This window comes from Excalfactoria chinensis, chromosome 1 (genome assembly GCF_039878825.1).
Source record: "Excalfactoria chinensis isolate bCotChi1 chromosome 1, bCotChi1.hap2, whole genome shotgun sequence".
Taxonomy (NCBI): Eukaryota; Metazoa; Chordata; class Aves; order Galliformes; family Phasianidae; genus Excalfactoria; species Excalfactoria chinensis.
Genome location: NC_092825.1, coordinates 156,795,734 through 156,820,170, shown reverse-complemented (window position 1 = coordinate 156,820,170; position 24,437 = coordinate 156,795,734). Strand labels below are relative to the sequence as shown.

The window sequence follows — 24,437 nt, the reverse complement described above, 5'->3', positions numbered from 1 at the left end:
AAGGAGACAGGAAGCGGAAGTGACGCGTTTTGCGGCTGCCGGCCGGAGGTGCGGCTCCTCACGCGGCGGGCATGCAGCCGGGCGGCGAGCTGGGCTCCACCGTGAGCCCGTTCGGTTGGTTTCCACCGCCGCCGCTTCGCCCGCCTCTCTTTTGCCCTCCTCCCCCCTGGGAGCACGGCTTCTGGCCGCCGCCCGAAGGCTACGCCCCGCCGGCGGCGTGGTACCCGCCGGCCTACCAGGAGCCCCCGCGGCGGCCGCACGGTGGTGAGCGGGGGGAAAAGGGGGGTCCCGTCCTGTCACCTTCTTTCCTTTTCCCTTCTGTTCTTTGCTGGAGCTGCCCTCGGTTCCGTTCTCCGCTCCTCTGGCCCCTTTCCCTCCCTCCCCACCTGCTCATGCGTGTGGGACTCGTCGGCTGCAGCCGCTGAAACTGTTCTGTTGTGTGGGTTTTTCGTTTGTTCTTTCAGGTGGAAATGGCCATTTTCCCCAGGAATGGCAAGGAGAGCAAGCACCTGGGTGTCATAAGCGTTCTCCTGGTGGAAACAACAGGCAGAAGGTATTGGGCTGTATTGGGCTTTGGAGTTTCCTTTCTGCTCTAACTGTTCTGTGATGCTGGGATGGAGGTGGCCATGTGGGGCTTGCGGCCCTGTAAAACCCCTGTGCTCTTGACTAATGCTGCTGCCCTTGTGGGTTTTGAATGTACGTGACAAGCTAAATAAGTGTGGTATCATTGCATGGATGAAAAGGTGGTTCTTCCTCCTGGACTGTCCTTGTGAGGCTTCACCTGCAGTATTTTATCCAGGATGTGAATTTGGAATGAGTCTAGAAGAGGCCACAGGGATGAGGACTGGAGTGTTTCTCCTGTAGAGTAAGGGAGAGCTGGGTGTGCTCTTGGATGTCAGGGGGAAGTCATTTACAGAGGGAGTGGTGAAGTGCTGGAACAGGCTGCCCAGAGAGGCTGTGGATGCTCCATCACTGGAGGTGTCTAAGACCAGGTTGGATGGGGCCCTGGTCTAGTGCCTGATCTGGAATTGGTGGCCCTGCCTATGGCAGAGGAGCTGGAACTTGGTCCGTGCGGTCCTTTCCAGCCCAAAGCATTCTATGGTAAGTAGAGTCTCTGGAGAAGCCTCATTGAGGCCTTCCAGTACTGAAAGGGGGCATAAAGGAAGTTAGAGAGGGGATATTCATATTCATCAGATAGTGTGAGGGGGCAAGATCTCAATCTCATCTATATCTACCCTTTAACTATACGGAAGAAATAATCTGCTTGGGGCAGTGAGGCACTGGCATAGCTGCCCAGAGAAGCTGTGGGTGCCCCATCCCTAGAGGCATGTAAGGCCACATTGGATGGGGGCCGTGGGCAGCCTGAGCTGCTGGGTGGCAGCCCTGCACATGGCAGGGGGCTGGAAACTGGTTGGGCTTTGAGTTTCCTTCCAACTGAGGCATTGAACCCTGAGCTCAATGAAGGGATCAAATCCTAAAATGCACAATCTTGATAAAAGCCTTTATTTTGATGGTACCCAGTTACATAAGTAACTTCAGTGGTCCATTATGTTTTCAGACCCTGGCAGCCTCATCACTTTGCTGTGATGGTAGGAGAGGGAAGGGTCCCTACTGCCCCCCTTGAGCTCCTACCTGGGACATGAGAACAGGTGTAGACTGACTCTATGGGGAGGAGGTGTGGAGCTGTAGCTTATCAAAATATTTATTTCCTATCTAATTAAACAGGGAGCGCCTTGTAACCTTTTAACCTCTATGCTGCATTTTTTGTTTCCTTTCTCTTAGAACAAAAAAAAGAAGGAGCCAGTTTTCTCTCACTATTGCGATACCTGTGACCGAGGCTATAAAAACCAGGAGAAGTACGATGAACATATTTCACAGCATATACAGGTTGAACTTGACTTGTGTTATTTTTATTTCAATCTCTGGTTTCATATATGAACTGTAGAGTTCATATATGCAAGTTCATAGAGTGCTGTAGGCACTCTTATGATGATAGGCCTAGCAACAGATCCCTGAGCTGCTAGATTTCTTTGAACACTGTGTGTAGGGAAGCTTTCACTTGTGTTTTTGGCTTTATTGCTCAAGTCATTTTAATGTTCTTCTGAATCACTGCTAATTCACTCCAGCATTATGAGTAAGTTCACTGACATTAGCGTAGCACATGAAACATGTGTGAAAATGCTTTATGTGGTAGAGATTTTTAGAATGCATTCCCTTACTGCAAAGAAGTAACACAGTTTGAAGTTGGAAAGCCCCATGAATCTGTCTTTTAGCTTTGCTTTACATTATCTTTGATTATGAGGCTTGTCAGCTTCACTAGCTGTACAAAAGTCAGATGGAACTTAGAAGTACATTAACCCTAAATTTCTTTTGCAGTCATGTTTGTTTTAAAATTGTGGTGCTTAAACTCTGTGCCATCAGCTGTATAATCATCTGGTGCAGAATTTGACTTGTATATAGATGTTGTAATTTCCTTGTACAATGCGATATGCTTGAAGTTCACTCCTTTTATCTTGCAGTGCACAGAAGAAGGATGCAGTTTCAACGCACATGAGAAGTTAGTTCAGATACACTGGAAGAACGTAGGTATCCCAACTGTCTCCCAGAATGTTAATCTTTACTATCTTCACATAACAGGGGGATTGAAACTAGATGATCATTATCGTCTTTTTTCAACCCAGGCAGTTCTATGGTTCTCCCTTTTTTCGTTCTTCTGAAATTAAAACATCACCTCTGAGTTGAATCTGTTACAAAAGAAATATCCTGTAGGTATAAATGTTCAGTGCTAGATCTGAATGGATTTTAATGTAATTGCTTTGTGCAGTCTCTGCATGATTGGAGATCAAGTGCAGAACCTTTTTTCCTTCTGTTTTTTTCCTGCTCCCCCTTCTGGCTTTGAAACACATCTGAATTTCTTCCTTAGGTACACGGACCTGGTGCTAAAAGAATAAAGTTAGATAGTCCAGAAGAGATTGCTCGGTGGAGAGAAGAAAGAAAAAAGTGAGTAATTGCCTGAGACTTCATAAAGAACAAAATCTACGAATGGCGCTGTAACTGAAGTGTGGGTTGAAGTTCATATGTGGTAGTATTTCTCATTTTCTCTCTGTGTTTCTGTAGGCCTTTTCATGGTGACTTTCTCTTAGTTAACTCCTTTCTAGTAGATGAAAGATGCTGAGTGGTTTCCCTCACTTCTGTACCATACTTGGAATACAGTGATCAGTACATGGGTTTGTTTCTTTAAGTAGGAGTTGTGCATGCAGAGTGGGAGGTCGCATAAATCAAATTGCAAGTTTGCTGATGATCAGCTTTGGCACTTTGCTAGTGGCAGTCTTAAAGCCCACACTTTTATAGCGGTATCTCCAAGGGAGAAAATTAGTATTAGTTTTATTTTCAGCTTTCAGTGGAGCTTTTTTTTCAGCTTTGTATACGTTTCTCTTCTGAGGTGCTTGTAGGAGAGCTGCTGGTGCTAAGGTTTATGTGTCAAAATGGTTTTCAAGGTGTATGCAAGTACATGCTTTACTGTGTACCAGAAGCATGACTGTGCGTTCATTTTCTGCTTCTGTTTTATATGTTGTTGGCTTGGGGAGTGTGTACTGTGAGTCAAAGCAAAATCTATGTGCTGTTTATTTGAGGGATGATACTCCGCCTTAGATAGGAGTCTAGAAATTCATTATGGTATATAGTTGTTTATATCTTTCACGTGACTGTAATTTTGTTGTGGTACGAGGTTACTGCAAGCCTTTTGTTTTCTGTAGCATACTAAAATAAGTGGAATTATAGTCATGACCATCAAAAAAAGGCAGTGTGGGATGAGCCAAGGCCGCTAGGTGGAGTAGTGCTGTCGCTTATTTTGGTGTGTCTGTTTCTATGTGGGTATCTCATTTTGCTATGACAGATGCATGTAGAATAACTACCTGAGTGGCTTGTGTTAGTTTTTATACAAAAGCTGAGAAGGCTGTACTAACAATAATACAATCAAAGAAACAACTAAATAAAAGCAACAAAAGCCAAGTCTGAGGCTTCTGCAAAGCATTCATTGGGTGTTCAGCAAAGCAACAGTGTAATACTGAAGATCTGACTCACAGTAAACATTCAGTTTTAAAGAGTGGGGGGGAAAAAAGGACACGATGGAGTCTGAACTATTACACAGTTTTGGTTTATGGTGACAAGTAAAAGCTTCTTTCTTTCTAGCAGCTCCAATCAGAGTTAAAAATAAATCTCTTTAGGTCCTTAGTAGTTGCTTTCTAATTAGTTTCTGGTGATTTAATGTGTTTATTTTCATACTGCATCCCTGATGTTTGTTTTGGTTGTTCTTTCAGCTGCTGTAAATAATGACTTAGAGTTCCTGTGTTCTTCCTGATTAGCTGCTGTGTTGTTCAGTCGAGTATTCTGCTATCATCTGTTAAAGCCTGTCTTTAAAGTGCAGCATTCTGCATGATGAGGGAAGGGAGAGTGGTAATGAGTGAACATCTCTGCAGGAAGTGTGCCAGGTCAGAATGCTGTTTTCCTATTTCAGTTTCTATACAATGCCCTTCTTGTTGCAGCCTTTGCATATCTCTTCACTTAAAGGCTTGTTAATTGCTTATGGCCTACTGAATTTTCTAAGGAGGCCAGTCTGGAGGCTTTTTAATGTTTTTTGATCTAGTGAATTGGAAAGCAGGCAGTTTGAAGTTATGCAGGCAGTGATAGAGATGCAGTTCTATGGGATGTAAGAATTGAGTGCACCCTCAGCAACTTTGCAGACAGCACCAGGCTGAGTGGTGCAGTTGATTATGGCAGAAGGAAGAGATGCCATCCACAGAGACCATGACAAACTTGAAAAGTGGGCCCACGTAAACCTAATAAGGTTCAACAAACCCAAGTGATGTACTTGGTCTGAGGCAATCCAAGATACGAGTACAGACTGGGGGGAAAAACTCATTGAGATCAGAGCTGACAGTAAGGAACTGGGGGCTCTGTGTGATGTGATCTAGTGCCTTATCTAGCAGCTGGCAGCCTTGCCCACAACAAGGAGTTGGAAATATATGATCTTTGGAGTTCCCTCCAACCCAAGCCATTCTATGATTCCTTTGTTTGGAAGAAAAATGGCTGTGAAGGCTGACCTTATCTTTGGTGATTACAATTGCTTTTCTTCTTTTGACTTGTCCATTCCAACTGTTGAGAAATGTGCCGTTCTAGCATTTTTTAAATACAAACTTAAAGAGAATCACTAACAGCGCATTTCCTTACAGCACAGAATGGGGCATTGCTGTCTTTCATTCTTTCCAAGTGAAACCCGAGTACTAGTGGTCCATCTGTTTCTAACCAGCTCTTCATAGGCTCGTTTTCTAGTAACCTTTGCTAAGGCAGCTCTGATGTTGAAGCAAATACCTAAGCTTGCTTTTGCTTATGTGTTGATATAATGCAGGGTGATTTTTCCTCAATCTTGTGTATTGCTTCTAAATTCTGGCCTGCCCTGCTTTATTTAACCCATTCATTTTTATTTTGGCCTAATTAGGGATTGACTGCAGTATTTCCTTGCAGTGTATTTGATAGGCTGAGCATCTATTTAATAAATGAAGACTAGTGCTGTCAACCAAGCCTTTTTTTATTAATTTGTAATCCCCTAGTTGATAATGATAGCCCTTGGCATCTTCCCTGGTGGTACATTCACAGTAGTTAAATAGGTAATAAGGAAAATTAATATCTGAGTGCCTGGTACAAGTAGTACAGGCAAAGTGGAATGGATTAAATGTTTTAAGGTGGACATAAATGGGATAGAACTTATTGGTATGCACTGGGAATTAAACTGCCTCAGCTAACGTGTGGTGAAATCACACTGTAGATGCAGTGCTAGATAAAATGCCTGGGAGTCTTGGACTCCCTTTTGCTGTTGGTTGTATGCTCTGTCAGGACAAGCTCTGTAAGTCACAGTGCTGTTCCTATGAAGGTAAACTTGTGTAGCTTTGGACTCCAGAAATGTGCTGTGTAAACCGCTATAGAAACAGTTCTGTTTTCAGTTAGGCATTGACAAAGCTCTTTGTGCTTTCTAAGAGCTATGTTTACTTTGTTTATTTGGGTGAGATGCAGTGCAGTGAACTATCAAGCATGTATGATGTTGGCTAGAGCACTCATTTGTTGGAAGAAAACAACCTGTTTACTAAGGCACACAAGTTATTCTGCGGTTGGACTTGATGATCTTCAAGGTCTTTTCCAACCTGGGTAATTCTATGATTCTATAGTGACAGGACATGGGGAAATGGCCTTAAGTTGCGCCAGGGCAAGTTCAGGTTGGATATTAGGAAGAACTTCTTTACAGAAAGGGTAGTTAGGTACTGGAATAGGCTCCCCAGGGAGGTGGTTGAATCACCATCCCTGGATGTGTTTAAGAGCCGTTTGGATGTGGTACTCAGGGATATGATTTAGCAGAGGTTTTTTAGAGATGGGGTACTGGTTAGGCTGCGGTTGGACTTGATGATCTTCAAGGTCTTTTCCAACCTGGGTAATTCTAAGTTAGTAATCACACTTAATGTCACCTTCCCCAGCCCCTGGAAACTTACAGTATTTTTTGCCTGCCTTTCATTTTGTTAGTGCGGTTGTGCTCTTGGCATTACAGGTTTATTGTGCTATCCTGAAAATTTATGCTGAAAAAAATCCCATGGGGGTAACAGCCTTGTATTTGGAATCTACAGTCGTTACAAGATGGGGCTGCTGCTTTGGGTGATACTGGCTCTTTCATCAAAACTGTGCCTGTCCATCACATCCTGCTTGTACTCCTTTTACAGAAGGTCACCAACATCCCTAAAGCCATTGTGTTGACTGATAAGGCTGCCTGTAGTCGAGTTGTGCCAAGTGTTCACAGGACCTGAGTGCTGGGTTATTTCTGTTACTTCAATGGTGTTTGTAGCTAACATTTTAAGAACCTCATTTGACTGATGGAGGAGGGCATGTCTCCTAAGGACACAAGCCTGGGTCAGCGCATCGGACCCCTTTATATGTTAAGATCCAGTATGTGCTCTTCGTATTCTGTATTGCATGCTTGTGTTCAGCAGCTGTCTTCCTAAACTTAGCCTTTCTAAGTAAGAATTTTCTATCAAAGGGAAAGGTGGAGGGGAAAATAAATTCCTCTTTGTAGTTTCTCTTGAATATCTTGTTAGCTGCTTTTAGGTGGTGAAGTTTACAAAGTGTGGGTCTCTTTTGTGTAGTTATACCTTGAAGGCATAATGTAATGTTTGCACTGTAGGCATCTGCCTCCACTCTGGAACAAGGTGGAATTTGCTGTTTCCAAAGGTAGATCTGGCTGATGCCCTGTTTTGTTACTACATGTGCAAGCCCGTCCTATTGCCCAGTTCAAACAGAACAACCCTGAATCCAGTTGTTGTGCACTAGTAAAGCATAAATATAGAATGGGATTCTTGCACGGACATTCACTCACAATATGGGTCAAGCAGTGAAATTTCTTAATAGTTACAGGAAGTCAACTTAGTATTATCTTTTATTCTCATGATGTTACCAATCTTGGCTAGAACAGCCTGACCAATTTGTGTTTCTTTAGCCAAAATGCATCTGTCAGGAGTTGCACAGACCTGTTTGTTCTCAAGCAATGCTGAGATCTGGGATTATACTGGGGCTATAGTGCCCCATCCCTGGGGGTGTTCAAGGCCAGGCCGTATGGAACCTTGGGTAACCTGATCTAGTGCACAGGTTAGTGGTTGGCAAACTTGTCTTTGACAGGGAGTTTGAAACTAGATGATCTTCAAGGTTCCTTCCAACCCAAGCCGTTCTATGGTATCTGTAACAGGCTGCCCAGAGCCTGTAGAGTCTCTTCCTTGGACGTCTTCCAAAGCTTCCAGGTCCTGGTCCCAGGCACCCTACTCTGACTGTCCCTGCTGAAGCAGGCAGTTGGACCAGACAGCCTTTAGAGGTTTCTTCCAACATCAGCCTTTCTGTGGTTCTCTGATGTGGATTTGCTTCCATTTGGGAATGGTTGGGTTTGGCTTGCACTGATTTGGCCCACGTGTTCCACCAGGGACAAGTGGGGTTGATTTGGCCCAGTCATCCAATGAACCCACTGGAGTGCTCTGCTCAGCCTTGTTGCATAGTGGAGCACCCAGGGAGGTGTGAACCCAGTCTACCTTGTAGCTGTCAACTGGAGACTTGAAAGTCCAGATCTTACTGCCCACAAAATCCTTAGATTGCAAAATAAACTGTAGGTGTCTTTTTACTCATTATAAAATGCTCTGTGCATGCTTGCTGTCAAGATAGGTGCATTTGTTTTTTGCAGAAGATAAAGGTGAGTGAGGTGCTATCAGTTATCTTTGCCAGGGAGAGCTGGAGTAAGCAGTTGCTCCAGGTGCTGTAATACTGCTGCAATTTGCAGGAATACTCAGCCTTCACATCTGAGCTTTATACAGCTGTTAGTTTCTGTCTGTCAATTGAAAAGGTTTTCTAAAAGAAAAATTTTCTGTCTGGGCACTGAATTGAATTAAAAGCATTTATGGAGTCCATTACAATGGCTCAGTGGAGGGGAGTGGTAACTGGTAGGAATGAAAGTGGGAGGCAGTTGTGTGTCGAAGTGTGTTGTAGAGTGCATGTCTGAGTATGTCTTTAATCAGTGTAACTACGAGAGCACTTTTGTAGGCTTTTGCTCCAGGATTAAGGGTTTTATTTCTAATGACCAAGAAAAGCTTGGAGTTCTCCTTTGTATAGCTGTCTTGTAAATAACTCTTTTCTTTTGTGGGCCTTACTCTTTTGAAAGCATCCTAAGTTTCCTCTTAAAAGCATGGAAGGGCTGTCAAGCTCAGGTATCTTTAAATGTGAAGCTCTTGAGATGAAACAATCCATTCCATGCTTGCTGCATGTTAGCAGCTTTATAACATGGATTAAGAAATGTAAGTAGTGGGTAAGAGTGGAGATGAAATATCATATCCTTGTGCTCACTTCAGCTATGCATGGTGGGTTTCTGGGAGGAATCTGATGGAAATAGACTCCGATAGCCTATACTCAAATCCTCATAAAGAAGACAAGTTCAGTGGTGTTTTTAGGTTTGTCTTAGAAAATGCTTGTCATCTTTTTTTCCTTGATACGTTGTCAAAACTGTCTTGAGTCAGCATGAAGCTTATTCTTACTGTAAAATAAAATGCATGTGTTAAGATTAAATATTTAAAGAAAGATGCGTCCTTTTTGATAGCTATATATAGCGAGTAGCTGTTTTTAAGTTGCTTATTACTTCATTTTAATAGGCATCAAATATTTATGTTTTGTGTTACTTTCCAGAAAGGGAAAGCACTGAGGTCTGGCTAACTGATATTTACAGAGCATCCAGTGTTGCCATTTTAGGGCTTTGACAGCAATTTACAGGAGGCCTTGCATGTTGGAACCAGCTCAGTGTTCATCTGCAGGGAGGAATGGTGAAGGAGGTGGGGAGTGGGAAGAGAGACGTGGTTTGGTTTGGTAGATGATTGTAATAGTAGATTTGTTTTGTTCCGCATGACTTAGCAATTTTTCTTGAAGCTGGAATAAAAAGCTGGTAATATTGGTGTAATAGAGTTCATTATGCAAGCACAATTCTTAATATTGTGCAGGAGGAAGCTTTTTTTCCCCTTAACTATGCTGTTAAGGGAATCTTTTGCATGCAGAAGATATTATTAAAAGCCCTTTTCTTAATGTAAGAGTTGAGCCATTGTTTTGCTAAAGGCATCCTATGCCTCAGGATCCTTAAATACTGTGGTTAAAGCACTGAAGTAATTAAATTGCAAGACTAAATCATGTGCTGTGGTGTGTAGGGACAGGCAGAGGGTCCAAAAGCGTGATTCAGCTGTTAGTCTTTAGCTAGTCTGATGGTTACGTAAATCTAATAGTGCCAATTTAGTGGATTTTTGTTGTATGGGAGTGTGTGACCATAAATACTCAGGTTTCTTTTCTTCATTGGTGCCTTTTTAAGGAGGAAGCAGTCTGGTATGCTTACATGAAACACAGAGACTCTCTTATGCTTATAGAGAATGCTGGTGTGGTCAAGGGTGAACCGGCAAACTACAGTGAACATTTCAAGAGCATATGAATCTTTTTCTTCTAGAAATTTCCCTACGTTAGCAAACATTGAAAAGAAGAAAGTTATGCAGATGGAGAAGGAGGAAAGAGGAGAAGTCCTCACCACCACGCAGTTTGGGTAAGCATTTTAAAAGCAGCTTGTTACTTTCCTTTTAATGAGTTCAGACATATGCTTTCTTACTGTGGTCTCCAAGCACTTACAGCTTCCACTGCACACACGATCTAGCTGGCCTTTAGCAGAGGACAGGTCACTTTGACAAATGGCGGTTGTAATGTTCCTTTGTTTACAGTGCTTCATAGTCCACTTCAGTTAAATTAAACAATGATTGTATTAGAAACCTGATGATGTTCTTGCTGGATTCTACACTAAGTTTATTTGAGAAGCACATTCTAGTGGCTATTCATTAGTTTACCATAACCTTGGTCTCTGAAAAAGAAATAAGGGGGATGGAAGTCACACAATATAATTGATGTGGTCTAATCCTCTTATGCCTGGAAATGGCCAAGAGACTTTGTCTGGATTTGGCTTTTTACTCTGTGCTTTCAGATGATAAATCAATGATCAAGTGAAGAGCAGAGGAAAATTTAACTTTGTTTTCATAGTTTAAATAGTGCTATTGTTACTTCTTCTACCCTCCATCTTCATTATCTATCTGCTACCTTTGTTCTGGGCCTAATACTTGGTCCTCTTGGATTTTTCTGTTCATTCTCTCATACTGTGAATTACTTTTTTTCCATATCATCTTGTTTTTTTATTTTATTTTTTCCACAGTGTTAGTGTTGTATGGAAATAGCCAACTCTGTTATTCTTGCTTTAGGGCCTGTGGGAAGACTTCTATATAAAATGATCCGCTACCCCCAGAACATAGTTTAAGCTGGAATGACTGAGCCAGGAGGCAGGATTGGACCCAGCTCTAAGAGGCTCTTGCTAAATTCATTTTGCTGCTATGTGGAAGTGAAGCTGGAGATTGACTTCTCTCCCCTCAAGGGGATGACAAAACAGAGAGCTTGAACCATGGTAAATCAGTTGAACCAGTGCAGAATGAGGTTCAGACAAGGCTAGTATAACTTGTTAAATGGTAGTGGTGCAAATTACATTGGTGCCTCAGATGTTCAAATGTTTACTCGCCCTTCCCTTGCCCCCCTTCAACTTGCTGCCTTTTATTCCTCGGGAAGGAGAGGCTTATTAAAGACTGATGCAGATATACTTTGCACACAAAGGACCAAAGCTACAAACGTGGAGTTACATTTTGAGGGTCTTAGATGCAAAGCTGGGTTTTGCTTGTCAGAATAACAAGCTATTTGGTGTCTACAGGTTTATTTGGCAACATGTGGCTGTTCCAGTGAACTGTTAGTCAGATGCCAAAAGTAATAGTAAACGTAGGCAGAAGTCTTTTAGGTATGTTAGTAACTTTATCTGGAAAACCATTAGAGATTTGGGGGGGTAAAGCCCTAATAACTGCTGGTTGATTGCTGTTTGCTTTCACTTAGTGACCTTTACTTCTAGTTAATTTTAGAGTTTTTCTGCTTTTTTTTTCCCCTTTTCCCTGAACTTGTAGCCCAGAAGGCTTACTCTACTGTCCAAAAAACCATCATTTCTGCTTGGTTTGTCAACAGTAAAGATTCTGAAATTGTTGCTTATCCAGCAGACTTAATGATGCATGAGGCAAAAATAGAATACATCTTGTTCTTTGCAAGCTGTACTATTAAAGCAAATAGCTAAGTAAGATTTAGAAAGGATTAGATACTTAACACTTCTACAACACTTTCCATTTGTGGTTCTCTGAAGTGCTTTATAACTGCTAATTCCCAGCATCCCTGTGTGTGAGATTAGAGAGGCAGAAGGACCACTTGGGCAGTCTGTGGTGTCTTGCAACAGCTAATTAATAGCACATAGCTCTTTATCCTCTTTAAATAGGAAATGAAGAGTACATCTTTCAGTAGAGGAAGGCAGAGGCCAGGCTGGCACTTGCTGGGATGTGTTTGTGACCTTGGGGTTTCTTTCTGGGTATTTGAGTCCCCCGTGGAAACTAGAATGTTTTTGTCCCTGGTCAAGGACAGTATCAGCCTGTGTTTATTCAGTATTGTCCAAGTTATACGACAACATCCTGAATTTAAAGCCTAGTATAAATTCAGAAATGCAGTTTGGAATCTTAAAAGCATGTGAATTACAGGTGACAGTAGCCTTACTCCATGGATAAGAGGCACAGGAAGGTGGTTGCTTGTATCTCTTTGTCACAGGAGAACTATGGTGAATGATGCTATCAGGACTGAGCAGTCAGTGCTAGATACTCAAGCAATGGCTGAAGAATGAACTGTTTTGTCATCATATAAAGCCTTTGTGAATGCTCCACCTGGTACTGTTTGCCTCAAGAGGAACTTAAAACTGGAGAAGTGTTAAAGAGGAGGGCATTAATTAGAAGTGAAAACATTTTTGCACAGGCAAAAGTGTGTGGTTTGGGAGGATTGTGTGACAGAGGAAAAAATGTTTATGGGTGAGAAGAGGTAACTAGAATATTTCTACACTGTTTCTTGTATCTTGAGGGGAAAAATCAAGTTAACAGATAACTGTTTTATTCTCACAGTGAGAACAAACCAGAGGAATCTTTCTCCATGAAGCATTAACACCTTGCTGCAAGGTGTGGAGAAAAGCAGAAGTTAGCACAGCACCACACAGCGTGAGACACAAAGTGTTCAGTGAGCTGCTCTGTTTGGAGAGGTTGTCTAGGTGGTACACTGCTGAAAGCTGGAAGAAGATGAGAAATGTGACCACTTGTGAGGAAAGGGGGCATAAAAAAGACTTGTTCTGCTGGCTGCTTACCAGCGATGTGTTGCCAGGTTAGAAACGCACCTTTGAGGCTAATCTTGCGGGTGCGTGGCTCAGGGCCCAAGGAGAAGTGTCAGGAAGAAGTTCTTGCCCAAGCATGGTGTCATACAGCTGATTAAGGCTAACAGGATCTCTGCTGTGCTGTAGGTGAGACTGAGGGATGGTGTACTGAGCCAAGTGAACCATGGAACTGGATCAGGGCTGTCAGATCTTTTGTTTTTATAGTGTGCTCATGACTATGTGCGGTCTTGTGTTGATTAATTAACTCTCTGTTGCTTGAAAGGAAATATTTTCAGGAGGCTTATGTTGTTGGTTCTGTATTTGCTTTTCTGACTGGGTCACACCTATTCTCATATCTATACATTGTGAATTTGTTTGGCTAACTAGGTACCTTCTAGAAACATGCTTTGTGCTTGTAGGATAATCTGGAAAGCTAGCAGAACTAGCCTGCTGTTCTCCCTTGTAATTGACTTGCTTTGTCCAGTGGAAGACTGCCTTCCATTTCCATCAGAGTAAAAGAGAAGAGCAGCATGTTAGTTTGCAGGGAAGAGCAGGCAGTTATTGCATCTTATCCTTCACTGAGCTGTAACTGGGAAAAGACTTCAGTAGTGGGAGTATGCTGATGGTAGATGCTTACCTTCTATGTATGCTCTGCCTGTTCTGTATGAGTTCATTGCTTAAGTGAAGGGAATATTTACTGACTTTTTTTGTAACGTGAAGTGAAAACTGTTTTCACACAGTAAATGATTAAGGAGCTTGCTTAGCTCTTTGCCCTGTTAAAAGATGAAATTCATCGACTTCAGGCTTTTCGTGTAAACCTGCCAGTGAGATGAGCTGTGACTGCATGTGTGGTCTGTTACCACACGTTAACTGAGCTGGAGCAAGTCCTAGTGTTGTTCTGTGTTGCTGCACCTTGTGTGCACCTGACCTATTGAGTGACTTCAGTTGATTTAACTCTCCTGGGTTGTCGTTCTGTGAACTCTTTTTCTCTTCTTCAGCAAAATGAAGGGAATGTGGAAAGCTACAGAAGATGAGAGGTCTGGGCAGCAAGGAAGACAGAAGAGAAAACAGAAGCGTCAGTTCTGGAAGAAATTGAAGAGAAATGGTGTTGATAATAACGTACCGTCACAAAGTAATCAAAATGAAGCTAATGGACCAGGAAACAGTACATGTGAAAAAGAACATGAAAAACAGCCTGCTTTGGAGACTCAGCCATGCATGAAAGACGTTGACCCGCTCAGTCTTCTGGCAAACAGTGATGTTGGTAAGATGAAAAAGGTTGAGAAACTTTTAAGTAGTGCTGTTGAAATGATTGCTGGACTTCTATGGAGCTAGCAGCTTTGGGGAAGAGCTGAGAATTTCATATAGGCAAACAAAAGAAACCCCACCACACTGTCACTGATGAAAAGAGAGCTAATTAGACATGATTATAATGGAAGGCTTTTTTCTTAGTAGAAAATTGATGGAGAGCTTTTCCAGTATGCTGGGACAATAATACTACTCATTGTTATTAACAAAGAAGCGTGGTAGCATGGCTAGAATAGTCCTAGGGTCAGCAAGGTCACAAATCTGTAACTTTGAATGTAGTCCAACATCCCTGTGTCTAAACCTTGCATTTAGAACTTCCTTTTAAATGGAAATTTCTGTACCCTGATTCAGAACGTGGCCTTGTAAGAAATCTCACAGAATATTGCTGGTACTGACTCGATGCTTTAAATCCAATATTTAGTTAACAAATTGGAGGGGGTTTCTAGGCTATTAAAGAACAAAATCAAGGTGCTCCATTGTGTTAACAGATAGTTAGCCATACTAATCTTATTTTGTCTTTAATTTCCATATGTTAGGAATGTCGTTGTTTTTTGTTGCTACAAAACAGTAGCAAAGTGAATCAAAAGTAATTTGAGCCCTAGGGAATTGATGCTGTAGTAATCTTAGGAAGGAGAGCATAGAGACTGGTATTTAAAAAACAGTATTTGGTGCAAGGCAATGCATAGAAATGCATTCTGTGCTACCTAGTGATGCTAGTCTTCGGACTGAGCTCACTTTTGCAGGGAGGCCCAGATTCAACTTTGTCTTGGTGGTCAGGGAAGGTGATGATGGTGACTAGGAGGCTGGCTGCCTGCATTTCAGAGGGGAGGAGGAGCCTAGTGGTCTTGGCATAATGGTAGGGGAAGAAGAGAAGAAATAGCATCCGAGTTGCTTTGAGTTAAGGTAATGAAAGTTGTGCCCGTTGGCAGCACTTCCAAAACCCCAGCTAACAAGTTTGTATGCAGTGGCGTTTATTCTGCTGTATTATGTAACAGACTAAAGCACATGCATCAAATTAGGTTACTATGTTAACATATAAAGTAAGAAAATATTTACAAAGCCAAAAGAGTGAAGTACTGCAACAAAAGAATTATTTCTGAAGGGTATTTAATATGTTTTAGCATTTTGCAAATAATATTTAGAATGTGAAAACAATGGATTTCCTTGTATGAATTAAGTGACAGGAAAATAGAAGTGTTTTTTCTTTTAATTCCATTTTTTTCCTAAGTTATCTAACTTACCATTGATATTCTCCATATGTGTGTATTTCCTCAACTATTACTGCTTAGTCTTTTTTGTGAGCAAGTTTTGTTTTCCCTGTGCTGGCAGCAATATAAACTGTACTGATAGAACTATTTATAATATAGTCAGCAGTGATGTAGCGCTCTTAGAATATGGCACGTAAGCTGACTTACACTCTAGCTATTTTTAACAGCAAGGCTAGAATGCATCCCCTGGAAAGGCTTCTGATGTCGAGTTTCTCCTCTCGAAGACATAATCTTCAATTAGTGGGAACAAGAACTCGGCATCCCTATGCAATTTGTTTATTCCACTCAACTGCGTGTTGGGAAACGAAGTATGATTAAATATAGCTGCATTTCCCCACAGCATCTGTGCTTTACTTAATGATAGGAATTTGAATTGTATGCGAGTGCAACTAGTGACTAATGTAATAGGTAGAAAAGAAATGCGATACTTAATGTATAATAAATCCAGTTAGTTTTTCTATAATGAAGTAGAACAAACATTTCTTTTAAAACCCTACATCTGAAGTGCGTGGTTTTGCTGTATAGAAACATTCTGTTGGAGCATTTAAACCTTTCAAACAGTGCATGTATATATACAAAACGCATGTGACTCCTGTATGCATTCAACAGCCTGAGTGTGACAGGAGTAAAGAGCAACTAGGAATCGAAAGTATCAAAATAATTTGGAGTAAATGCCAGAGCTTTATACTTGCTTAAGTATGCCACATGAGATATATTCTGCTAGGAAAATGCACTGTTTTCCATGTACTTCCAGTGTAATTGCAAGTTGATGTGATTGCTGAACCACTGAGTCAACCTCTCTTTAAAGAGTATAAGGTAAAGAAGCAGACCCTAATAGTCTAAATCAATACCCGTGTGTTGAAGTTCTACTGAATAACATGAGTTTCTGTGAAATGAATTGACAATTGTTAATGAGATATTAAAACAGAATAGCAAAGCACTATTGTTTATGTTCATGGTTTAAAACTGAAGATCTCAGCAGCATTTATCACAGAGTATTACGCTGCTCCCCCATGGAGTATAATCAAGTTTCAACAGCTGGGATATGTGAGGATACAACATTCTTTGTGACAGTGACTGCAATCGGTCTATTTCCATTAGTCTCATTTCTCAATGTTTGTGGTAGTTTTCAGCACTACCAGGGTCTTTCCAAGGTCTTAATGCATAGAGATCCTTCACTTCAAACTAAAGCCATTATTATTACATACAGTTGTGTGTATATATTTAGGAAGGCTGCTCTGGGTATGTCTCCCATTGTCAATTTGCTGTCATTTAGGTATGACTTGCCTATTTTCTGTCTTCCTAGTATTGTTTTGTTATGGAGTGATTTTTAGGCTGCAGCATATCCATAGGATTAAGATCCATAGGATATCCATAGGATATCCATTAGGCTCATGCATATCCATAATGCTCTGTGAGGATTTTAATATTAAATGACCTGAAGTCCTGCCGAAAACAGATTGTCTAATATGTAGCCCATGTCCTAAACGTCCCCAGTGAACTTTTTATTCCTATCTAAGTATTTCTGCTTTTAAATCCTCACTCTGAGGCTAATTTGCATGTTTAAATTACTGGTTTTTAAATCCTTCCCCACCCCCTGCCTCCACAGGACTAAATCCAGCAAAACCTCAAAACATGTTATGAAATCTTTTTTTTTTTCTCGTTACCTGTGCTTGAAATAAAACCTATAATTATGTTCAATATATGAAGAAACTCCAAGCTGTTGTTTGGGAAATCAAACCGTTTTGTTTCCGTAGCTTTGACTGTAAGCCAGTGGTGAGACAGCTTGTCCTCTGTATATCTGTGTTGGGTAGGTGGATATGCTTATTATCAGTCCACTGTATTGAGCAATGGTGCCTAACACTGGCTTTGCATAGTGATTGTATGAGGATTTAACAGTGCTGGCTGTTCATACAGGGAGCGGTGGGGAAAAAAAATCCTTCTTGCCTTTTCTTCCCCTGCAGAGTCTGACAAGGATGAAATGGAAACTGAAGATGCAAAGCTGGAGATGACTGTTGTTCCCAAGCAGGTCACCTCAGCCTTGAGTTCATTGTCAGCCAACTATGGCAGTGCCTCTGACAGCGAGCCTGAAGGTGTGTAGATGCTTTTCCTCTTGATATTCTCCTCTCCCTACCTCTCCCTTCCCAGTGCTGCTGTGTTTTATCAGGGGATATTTTCTTTCTGAAGGCTGGGAGGCTTTGCCTCTCATGTGTTTGATCCCTTATTATCTACTGCTGCGCTCTTTATTTGTAGATGCAGCCCTTACAAGCGTGGTGGCCCACTGGTAGCATTCTTTGGTTGCATCCCTGAACTGCTGAAAGCTGCAGCTTTCAGTGTCTGTCAACCTACATCGTACTCAACATTTCTTAAAGAGGCACTTAGAATGAAATGCAGTGTGTAGTGATTAACCAAGGTTATGAATAAGGTGTAATGCCAGTTCAGTGGTTGTATCTCCCAAACTCTTGACTATGGAACTACCTCTTGATCTGGGGCCTCTCTGCCAGAGCTGTAATTCAGAGCTGTCTTAGACTTGTTCATTATGTTTTTGTGGCTTACTCTAGCAGAGTGAACCTTTCTAAAGGTTAAGCATGGGAATGTTTTTACAGTCTGTGCAGAGAACCTCTCCAGTCTGCTTTTAGGGACACTGCATGCTACTACTGGTGTAAGTCATGCGCAGAAAGAGTCAGGGAGGAGTAAAAGCTTGTGTCATTATTTTGGCTACAGTTTGTTTCCCCATTCCTTCCTTGTCCCAGTTGAAGCACTGAGTGGGTTTTCTCTGTAAGCCATTAATCACTCCCAATGTGGTGATAACTCTTGATACCAGGGAAGTACCCAGGCAGAGTATAGCATTTGTGTAGTCATCTGATGCGCTGCAGTGACCTTGTCTACCAGGGCTGTGCCTCATCTAATTCCTTGTCTTTTTCTAAGCCTGTAGCATATTTTAGAACATCTCAAACAGTGTTTCTTGAAAGATTGGGTGGATTTCTTTCCACCCTTTGTTTGCCTTTTCTCAGCACTGTGATTTGAGATGAAGGGTGGATGTAATATTTCTTTGGTTAGGGTGTGTATTGACAAACTTTCCAGGCTTCCTATAGACATGCGGTTCCGGGTGATGGGAAAGATAGTCTGTCTTTAAGCTTGAACAGAGCCAGGAAAACACTGTTGTGCGCACCCTGTGAACTCATTCCCATGTCCTTAAGAGCTTTTTCCACAGAAGGCTGCTGGGTTTTGTAGTGAGACTTGAACTCTGCAGTGCTTGGATGGTGCGCTGCTTTGAGTGTATGCAGCAGTGTATAGCAGAGAACTGCAGCTGCTTGTTTGCAGTTATTTACAATGCCTTACTTGTCTCAGTTGGCTTACCTAAAGTTGGAGAGAAGCTAGAAGATGGGGGACTGAACTTAGCAATGCTATGCCCTGTGTAGTGATTTTCTCAACAGCCAAACTTGCAGCAGCTTATACTGTGAGGAGGAAGCAATGTGCTTTCTGAGTGAACACAAGACAGAGACTTGAAAACCTTGTTCAACTCTTTGAACAGAACCAAACCTACCCCCTACAATACTGAGAAGACAATAACTGTCTCATTTTCATTGTATTTCATTTCATTCTATGACTGCTTAGAGAACTTCTTATTTTTAAATAGAAGCCCACTCACAAAACATCAGAAATCCAAACCCCCAAACAAAAGCCTCCCTTCTTCCAAATGAAGTGTGTGCTTCTTCAGGTTATGTAAAAGGATACTCAAGAACTGTCATGCACGAGTATATAAGCACGTTAGAGGCCTTTAAGTCTGGGAGAGAAGTGTTAGTGAGTTTCTTGCTTTTGTTTTTTAGAAGTCTCTGTCAAGATTGCGACAAAAGCTGAGGAAAACAAAGCGGCGCTCAGAAATACACCCCAAAGTCTTGATGTTCCTCAGAATCCAAAGCTGAATCAGGAGCTTCCAGAATCTACAGAAACAACGCTAAGAAGCTCAAATTCAAATGGAGGCCTTCCCAGAATCCCTGATAAAAGGGCAAAGAGAACATTACCTCTCCTTCCAAAGCGTCGTCCAACCCTGCTGGAAATGGTAAGCTTTACTGTTACAGTGGTGCCTGCTGTACAAGAGCAGCACAACCCGTGAGCAGTTCTCCTCTCCCCTCAGGAAGTTAGAGAAGTCTGTTAGCTGAAGTGAAGGCCAGGTCTTAAAATAGCAAGTAAATGTTTCACTCTGAGCATAGATGCTGAAATAGACAAATGAAAGTATCCTGGCATGCCTTTGGGTAACAACTGATTTTGGTGAGCAGAAGGCAACTTGAAAAATGTGCTTGAAATGAGCCGCACAAAGAACAGAACCTTTATCTGTCCTCTTCCTGTGTTAATATTCTGTAGACTTGTTTGTATGTAATCCCATCAGACTTGTGCTGATCCTCCTCTCTTTGCACTCAGCTTTGTTATTCAGCTGCCTGATTGAGGAGGAGGCAGCTTTTTCAGCTGCAAAGATCTTGTTAACAAGGGTGTTGGTGTCTTAAGCTGTAGAGTGCTGTTGGGCTGCAACCTGTACATGCATGGAGTTCTTCTCTGTAGGCACGTGAGGAAGTGACTGCAGGTCATGTTGAAGAGCAGGTTGGTGTCACAAGGATCAAAAAGGTTTGTAGGTGTCAGTGTGTCACGGTTCTGTTCTGAACAGCAGCCTGAAGTTCTCTCTGAAATTAGTTTGCTTTAGTGTAGACAAAACTTTGCCAGTACTTTTTATCACTTTCAGTTCTCTAAAGCAATATTAGCTAGGAAGGGAAGAATGAGGTAGGTTACAGTTTTCCTGCCAAAGCAAAACTGGGCACAGCTCAGGAGAAAGCAGAGAGCAGAGTGTTACTGACATCATGACTCCAATACAGTCCAGGATGTCTAGGCAAGAGATCTCCATCCCAAGTAGCAGATCTGGGAGAAATTCCTTGATAGTCCTCTTAGTAGCACCTAGTACATCTACTGTCAAGAAATAAAACTAATAGTGACTGAATAAGGAAGTGTTTGTCCTTCCTTTTTATAGCTCCCTAAGCACACAGTAGTCTTTATCTCTTACTGTTCTAAGCTGTTGGTGGTCAAAGCAGTGGAGGCTCTGGAATAAGTCAGATGAAGGTTGCTCATACTGAGAGAAATGGCACAAATGGGGCTGAACATGGATCCTGAATTGTAGCTTGCTAGTATAGTCCATTTTTAAAAGTACATCTTATCTTTTTCCTCTTGATGTTCACATTTCATAAAGGACTATGACTGTCAATTACAGAGGAGTGCTTGAGATTTGCAGGTAGCCTTTTGCAGCTTTGAGGAACCAAGGGTGATATTTCTTAGTGAACCACTGAAAACGTTTCCAAAAAGCAAAGAAGTTTTGCTCAGAAAGTGATGCTACATAAATGAAATGATTTTATTTTTAAATTTTATTTTTAAAGAGGCACTTGGACAGTGAATTTGGGCGCTATTACACTAGATTATCATAGTCATGCAAACAGTGTACACTTAGCAGTGCTGTTTGCTGACAGGCCTCTATGGATGTCACTCCAGAGATACCCACCACTGTATCCCATCTGTACCTTTTTTATGATGTTTGGAGATTCAGCACTTTCTTCCTCACCGACAAGGATAATATAATTGTAGTGTCCATTCTCTGCCCTTCTGTGCATGTATGGGTTGTGACAGGCTTGTGAAGATTCATGTAAGGTACCAGTAATGGTAACAGCTGGTGCCAGCTGCCTGCAACACCTCTTAAATGAATAGTCTAAATGGAAAATGTACGTACTTTAAAGTGTCTGGCTAGACTTCCCAAGCTTCTCTGTGGCTTTGCAAGCAAAGTCTAGCTAGGATGTGTAATACAGAACTCCTGGAGATGGTCAGGTAGTTGAAGATTTAGCTACTTGCTTTAAACATGTAGTATTTTCAATGACAAAATTTTCCTTCACGCTTCTGGTTGGTTTTTAACACACAAATGATCTTTGGTTAAGCTGAGGGAAATGAGGAAGATCTCTAATGTTAAGTCATTAGACTTGGTGAATTATGTCCCAAAATAGATGCTGCTATTTAAGTCCACAGTCTGGTAGCTGTTGAAACGTACCCTTTCTGTGTATTTATAAGCATGTTTTACTCAGATATTTTTCTAATAAAAGATGTGTGGGATATTAAATTACAGGTAAAGTATAGCCTGCAAAGCTTTAAAAATGCTGACAGACTTGCTATGCTGATGTATTGTCCAGGACCTGGAGTTCTTCATCTTGGGTGTTGGATAGCTCATGTCTGTGATATGAGAGCATAGTCATTTGAATGTACCCTGCAAGATGATTGGAGAGGAAGTCCTGTGTTTAGGTGTAATGCTGATATTCTCTGCCACCTGAGCAAACTGAGATTGATGGCATAATCCAAATGGTGCTCAAATTTTTTGGCTTGTTCAGCCTGTCTTAATGTATTAATAGTGCTAAATGAGTGATGCTTAAACATGTGTGGTTTGGGCACGTGAGCATTCATCCATTTTAGAGAAACAGCCATGTATAGATACTAATTGTCCTTCTGAGCTTCTCTCCTTGCCTCCTCCTTGCCAGATGCCTGTCCCACCTGTTCTTAGCCATACATCTTTGTAGGCATGTGTCAACTACAGGCCAGTGGGGGGGAAATATGCATCACTTTCTCTTCTTTCTTTGCAGTTACTGGCCCAGGACATCCGACATGAAAGGAATGTGATTTTGCAGTGCATTCGATACCTTGTACGAAATGATGTGTTTGGACTTCATTTAAAAGCAGAAACAGAAGCTAAAACAGAGACTGAACAGGCCTCTAAAACTACAGCAGAGACTTTGATGGACAAGCTCGATGGATCTCATTGTTCTTCCAGCTCTGACCTTCAGTTAGCAGGAAAAGAAAAAGATGAGTTATTAATAGCCCATGGTGAGGAAGCACCCATAGATCAGGTATCACAGTTGCATCACTCAGCAGATGAGGAGATATGGGAAACCCCAGCAATTCACTGTGAAGAAGGTGTCTGAAGATGGTAAAGGCTCAGCTTTTCTACCTGACATCCGTTTTTCTTTTTTGAAAGACATAATTATAACAAAGTCATTAAAGTATATAACGAGAACGGTTAAAACCATGTTTCTGTTCTGCTCTGCCTGAGGTGACTGCTTCCTTGTGAAAACAGCATCCATGTTGAGTAATGTTATTATTACCCCATGGCTGAAATACAGCAGTGGCACAGAGTGTGATCTTTCCTAGAGAAGGTGTGGATCCCTGGTTTTGAGCTTCAGATCTGAGTGTTTGGTTTTGTTATGGAAGGTGTCAGACCATTGCCACAGCCAAATAGTGCTGGAGTATGGTGGATCCTTCGAACATGAAATCATGGCCTGGTGTGGATATGAGTATCTGAGCTTCTGGAGTTATCTGAATGTCCTTCTAACATGATTGGTCATTATGTCTTTTGTTTTTTTTTCAGCTGTTATTGGTCTGTAGTAAAAATGGAAAGAAAAAAATCAATGTGGGAGAAATAACTGACCTGGCTTTAAAAGCGCTGCTTGTACCACGAGTATCCGATTGAACTGAGCAAGGAAACAGAAATGAGAGTGCACACTGATGCAAGGATTTCCTTTCTTGACATGCCAGTGTTGGTACCTACTGCTTGTATCAGTGCTAGGTCAGTGTCTGACCACGGGTACCCATCGTTACACCTTAGACCTTAACTGCTGTCATAGGCATTACCTGTCAGGTTTAACTCTTGAAGCAAGCTCCTAGTACTGAGAATATCAGGTTGATTGGAAAGGTTGCTAAGAGACGCTTGTTTCTCTGTCTGCAATATTCATTGGGCATTTTAGTTTGCTATCTGGAGCAATGCCTTCCTTGGCCTATTGGTGGATGTTTGTACAGTCTCTAGTGACTTCTCATGGGTTTTTTGCATACTCATTCTTCTGTGTGGTTGTATGTACGTGAGCTGTTGTGAACGCTGTTGGGAAAGAAAACCAAACCATCAGCCAAGGTTTAGGAACAAGTTCTCTTGATTACATTGCGTGTTTGTTTGTTAGAATCCTTCTTGTGCAGGTGTTAGTTTGTCACACTGACACTGGAAACGTGTCATGGAAATAGTCTGTTATCAAGTCTTCCACTTCAAAATATTTTGCTTCGTGTCTTATAGTTGTGGTTAAATGTCAGAGCTGAGTTACCTTCTCAGGGATTATGGTTTCTCTTTGGTAGCAGTCTAGCCCTCCATTCCACCGCCTAAACATGACTCTTGTTGCTGTTGAGTGGTTATTTGCTGTCCTCTGGTTCCTTAAATTAAAACTTGTGCCATACATCTCATCTGTGGCGTATTTAAAAAAGGATCAAACAAGAAGTAGCTGAAAATTCCATCCCACTACTCCGTTTATAGCAACAACTGCATATTGTGCACTGACTAAACGTATGGAGTTCTATAAATATCAACACCCTTGTTAAAAAGAAATTGTCTAAGGATGTGTAGAATAGACTGATGCAGTGGTCATAAATGTATTTCTAAGGCAGATGATTCATCCTTCTCATGATGGTCCCACCAGCCATCTCAATCTCGCTGACTTCTTATGGTCCTTACAGTCTTACTATAGTGAATATATTGGCAATGGGCTCCCAGCCACAGAGGTCTGGCACTCAGGCAGAGCCTGGCTTCTGAGTGGGTTGTGCCAGTGCTGTTGAACCATATGGGTAACAACTGCACCCATGCAGGAAAAGAAATGGAGGTCTTAGAATCAATGTGAAACCGCACTTTAATCAACCCTTAACATGCTTCTATCCCTGCCAAGTTGATAGCAAGAGATTCCTTTGATTGTATACTGACTCCGTTTAAAGATAAAAACCAAAAAACACTTGAATCTGAATTCTTTATACTGTTGTCGTATATTTCAATATTAAACTTTCACATGAAAAAAAAGACTTTGTCAGAAGAAAATCTTTTCAAAGTGGGTTTCTTCGGGGGGGGGGGGGGGGAAACCTCTTTGACATAAATCAACAGTTGTTTCTTAGGACCCGCG

At 41.7% G+C, this 24,437-nt stretch overlaps 1 protein-coding gene across 1 annotated transcript; it reads left to right on the top strand.

Annotated features, from left to right (window-relative positions):
* The first annotated feature begins 24 nt into the window (after nucleotides 1–24).
* NUFIP1 (nuclear FMR1 interacting protein 1) lies at nucleotides 25–24,434 on the top strand. Its single transcript, XM_072338480.1, has 10 exons — nucleotides 25–264; nucleotides 465–553; nucleotides 1,783–1,887; nucleotides 2,520–2,582; nucleotides 2,924–3,000; nucleotides 10,055–10,147; nucleotides 13,855–14,120; nucleotides 17,397–17,525; nucleotides 19,263–19,495; nucleotides 22,095–24,434. Exons 1-10 carry the CDS (start codon nucleotides 72–74, stop codon nucleotides 22,431–22,433), a joined length of 1,587 nt encoding a protein of 528 aa, XP_072194581.1. The 5' UTR covers nucleotides 25–71; the 3' UTR covers nucleotides 22,434–24,434.
* The last annotated feature ends 3 nt before the right edge of the window (nucleotides 24,435–24,437 follow it).

Excerpts from the sequence above, each read along its gene's own strand:
- NUFIP1 (XM_072338480.1), top strand. The coding sequence starts at position 72 with ATGCAGCCGGGCGGCGAGCTGGGCTCCACCGTGAGCCCGTTCGGTTGG. Across the intron at positions 554-1,782 it reads GTGGAAACAACAGGCAGAAG|AACAAAAAAAAGAAGGAGCC; the intron begins GTATTGGGCTGT and ends CCTTTCTCTTAG. Across the intron at positions 14,121-17,396 it reads TCTGGCAAACAGTGATGTTG|AGTCTGACAAGGATGAAATG; the intron begins GTAAGATGAAAA and ends CTTCCCCTGCAG.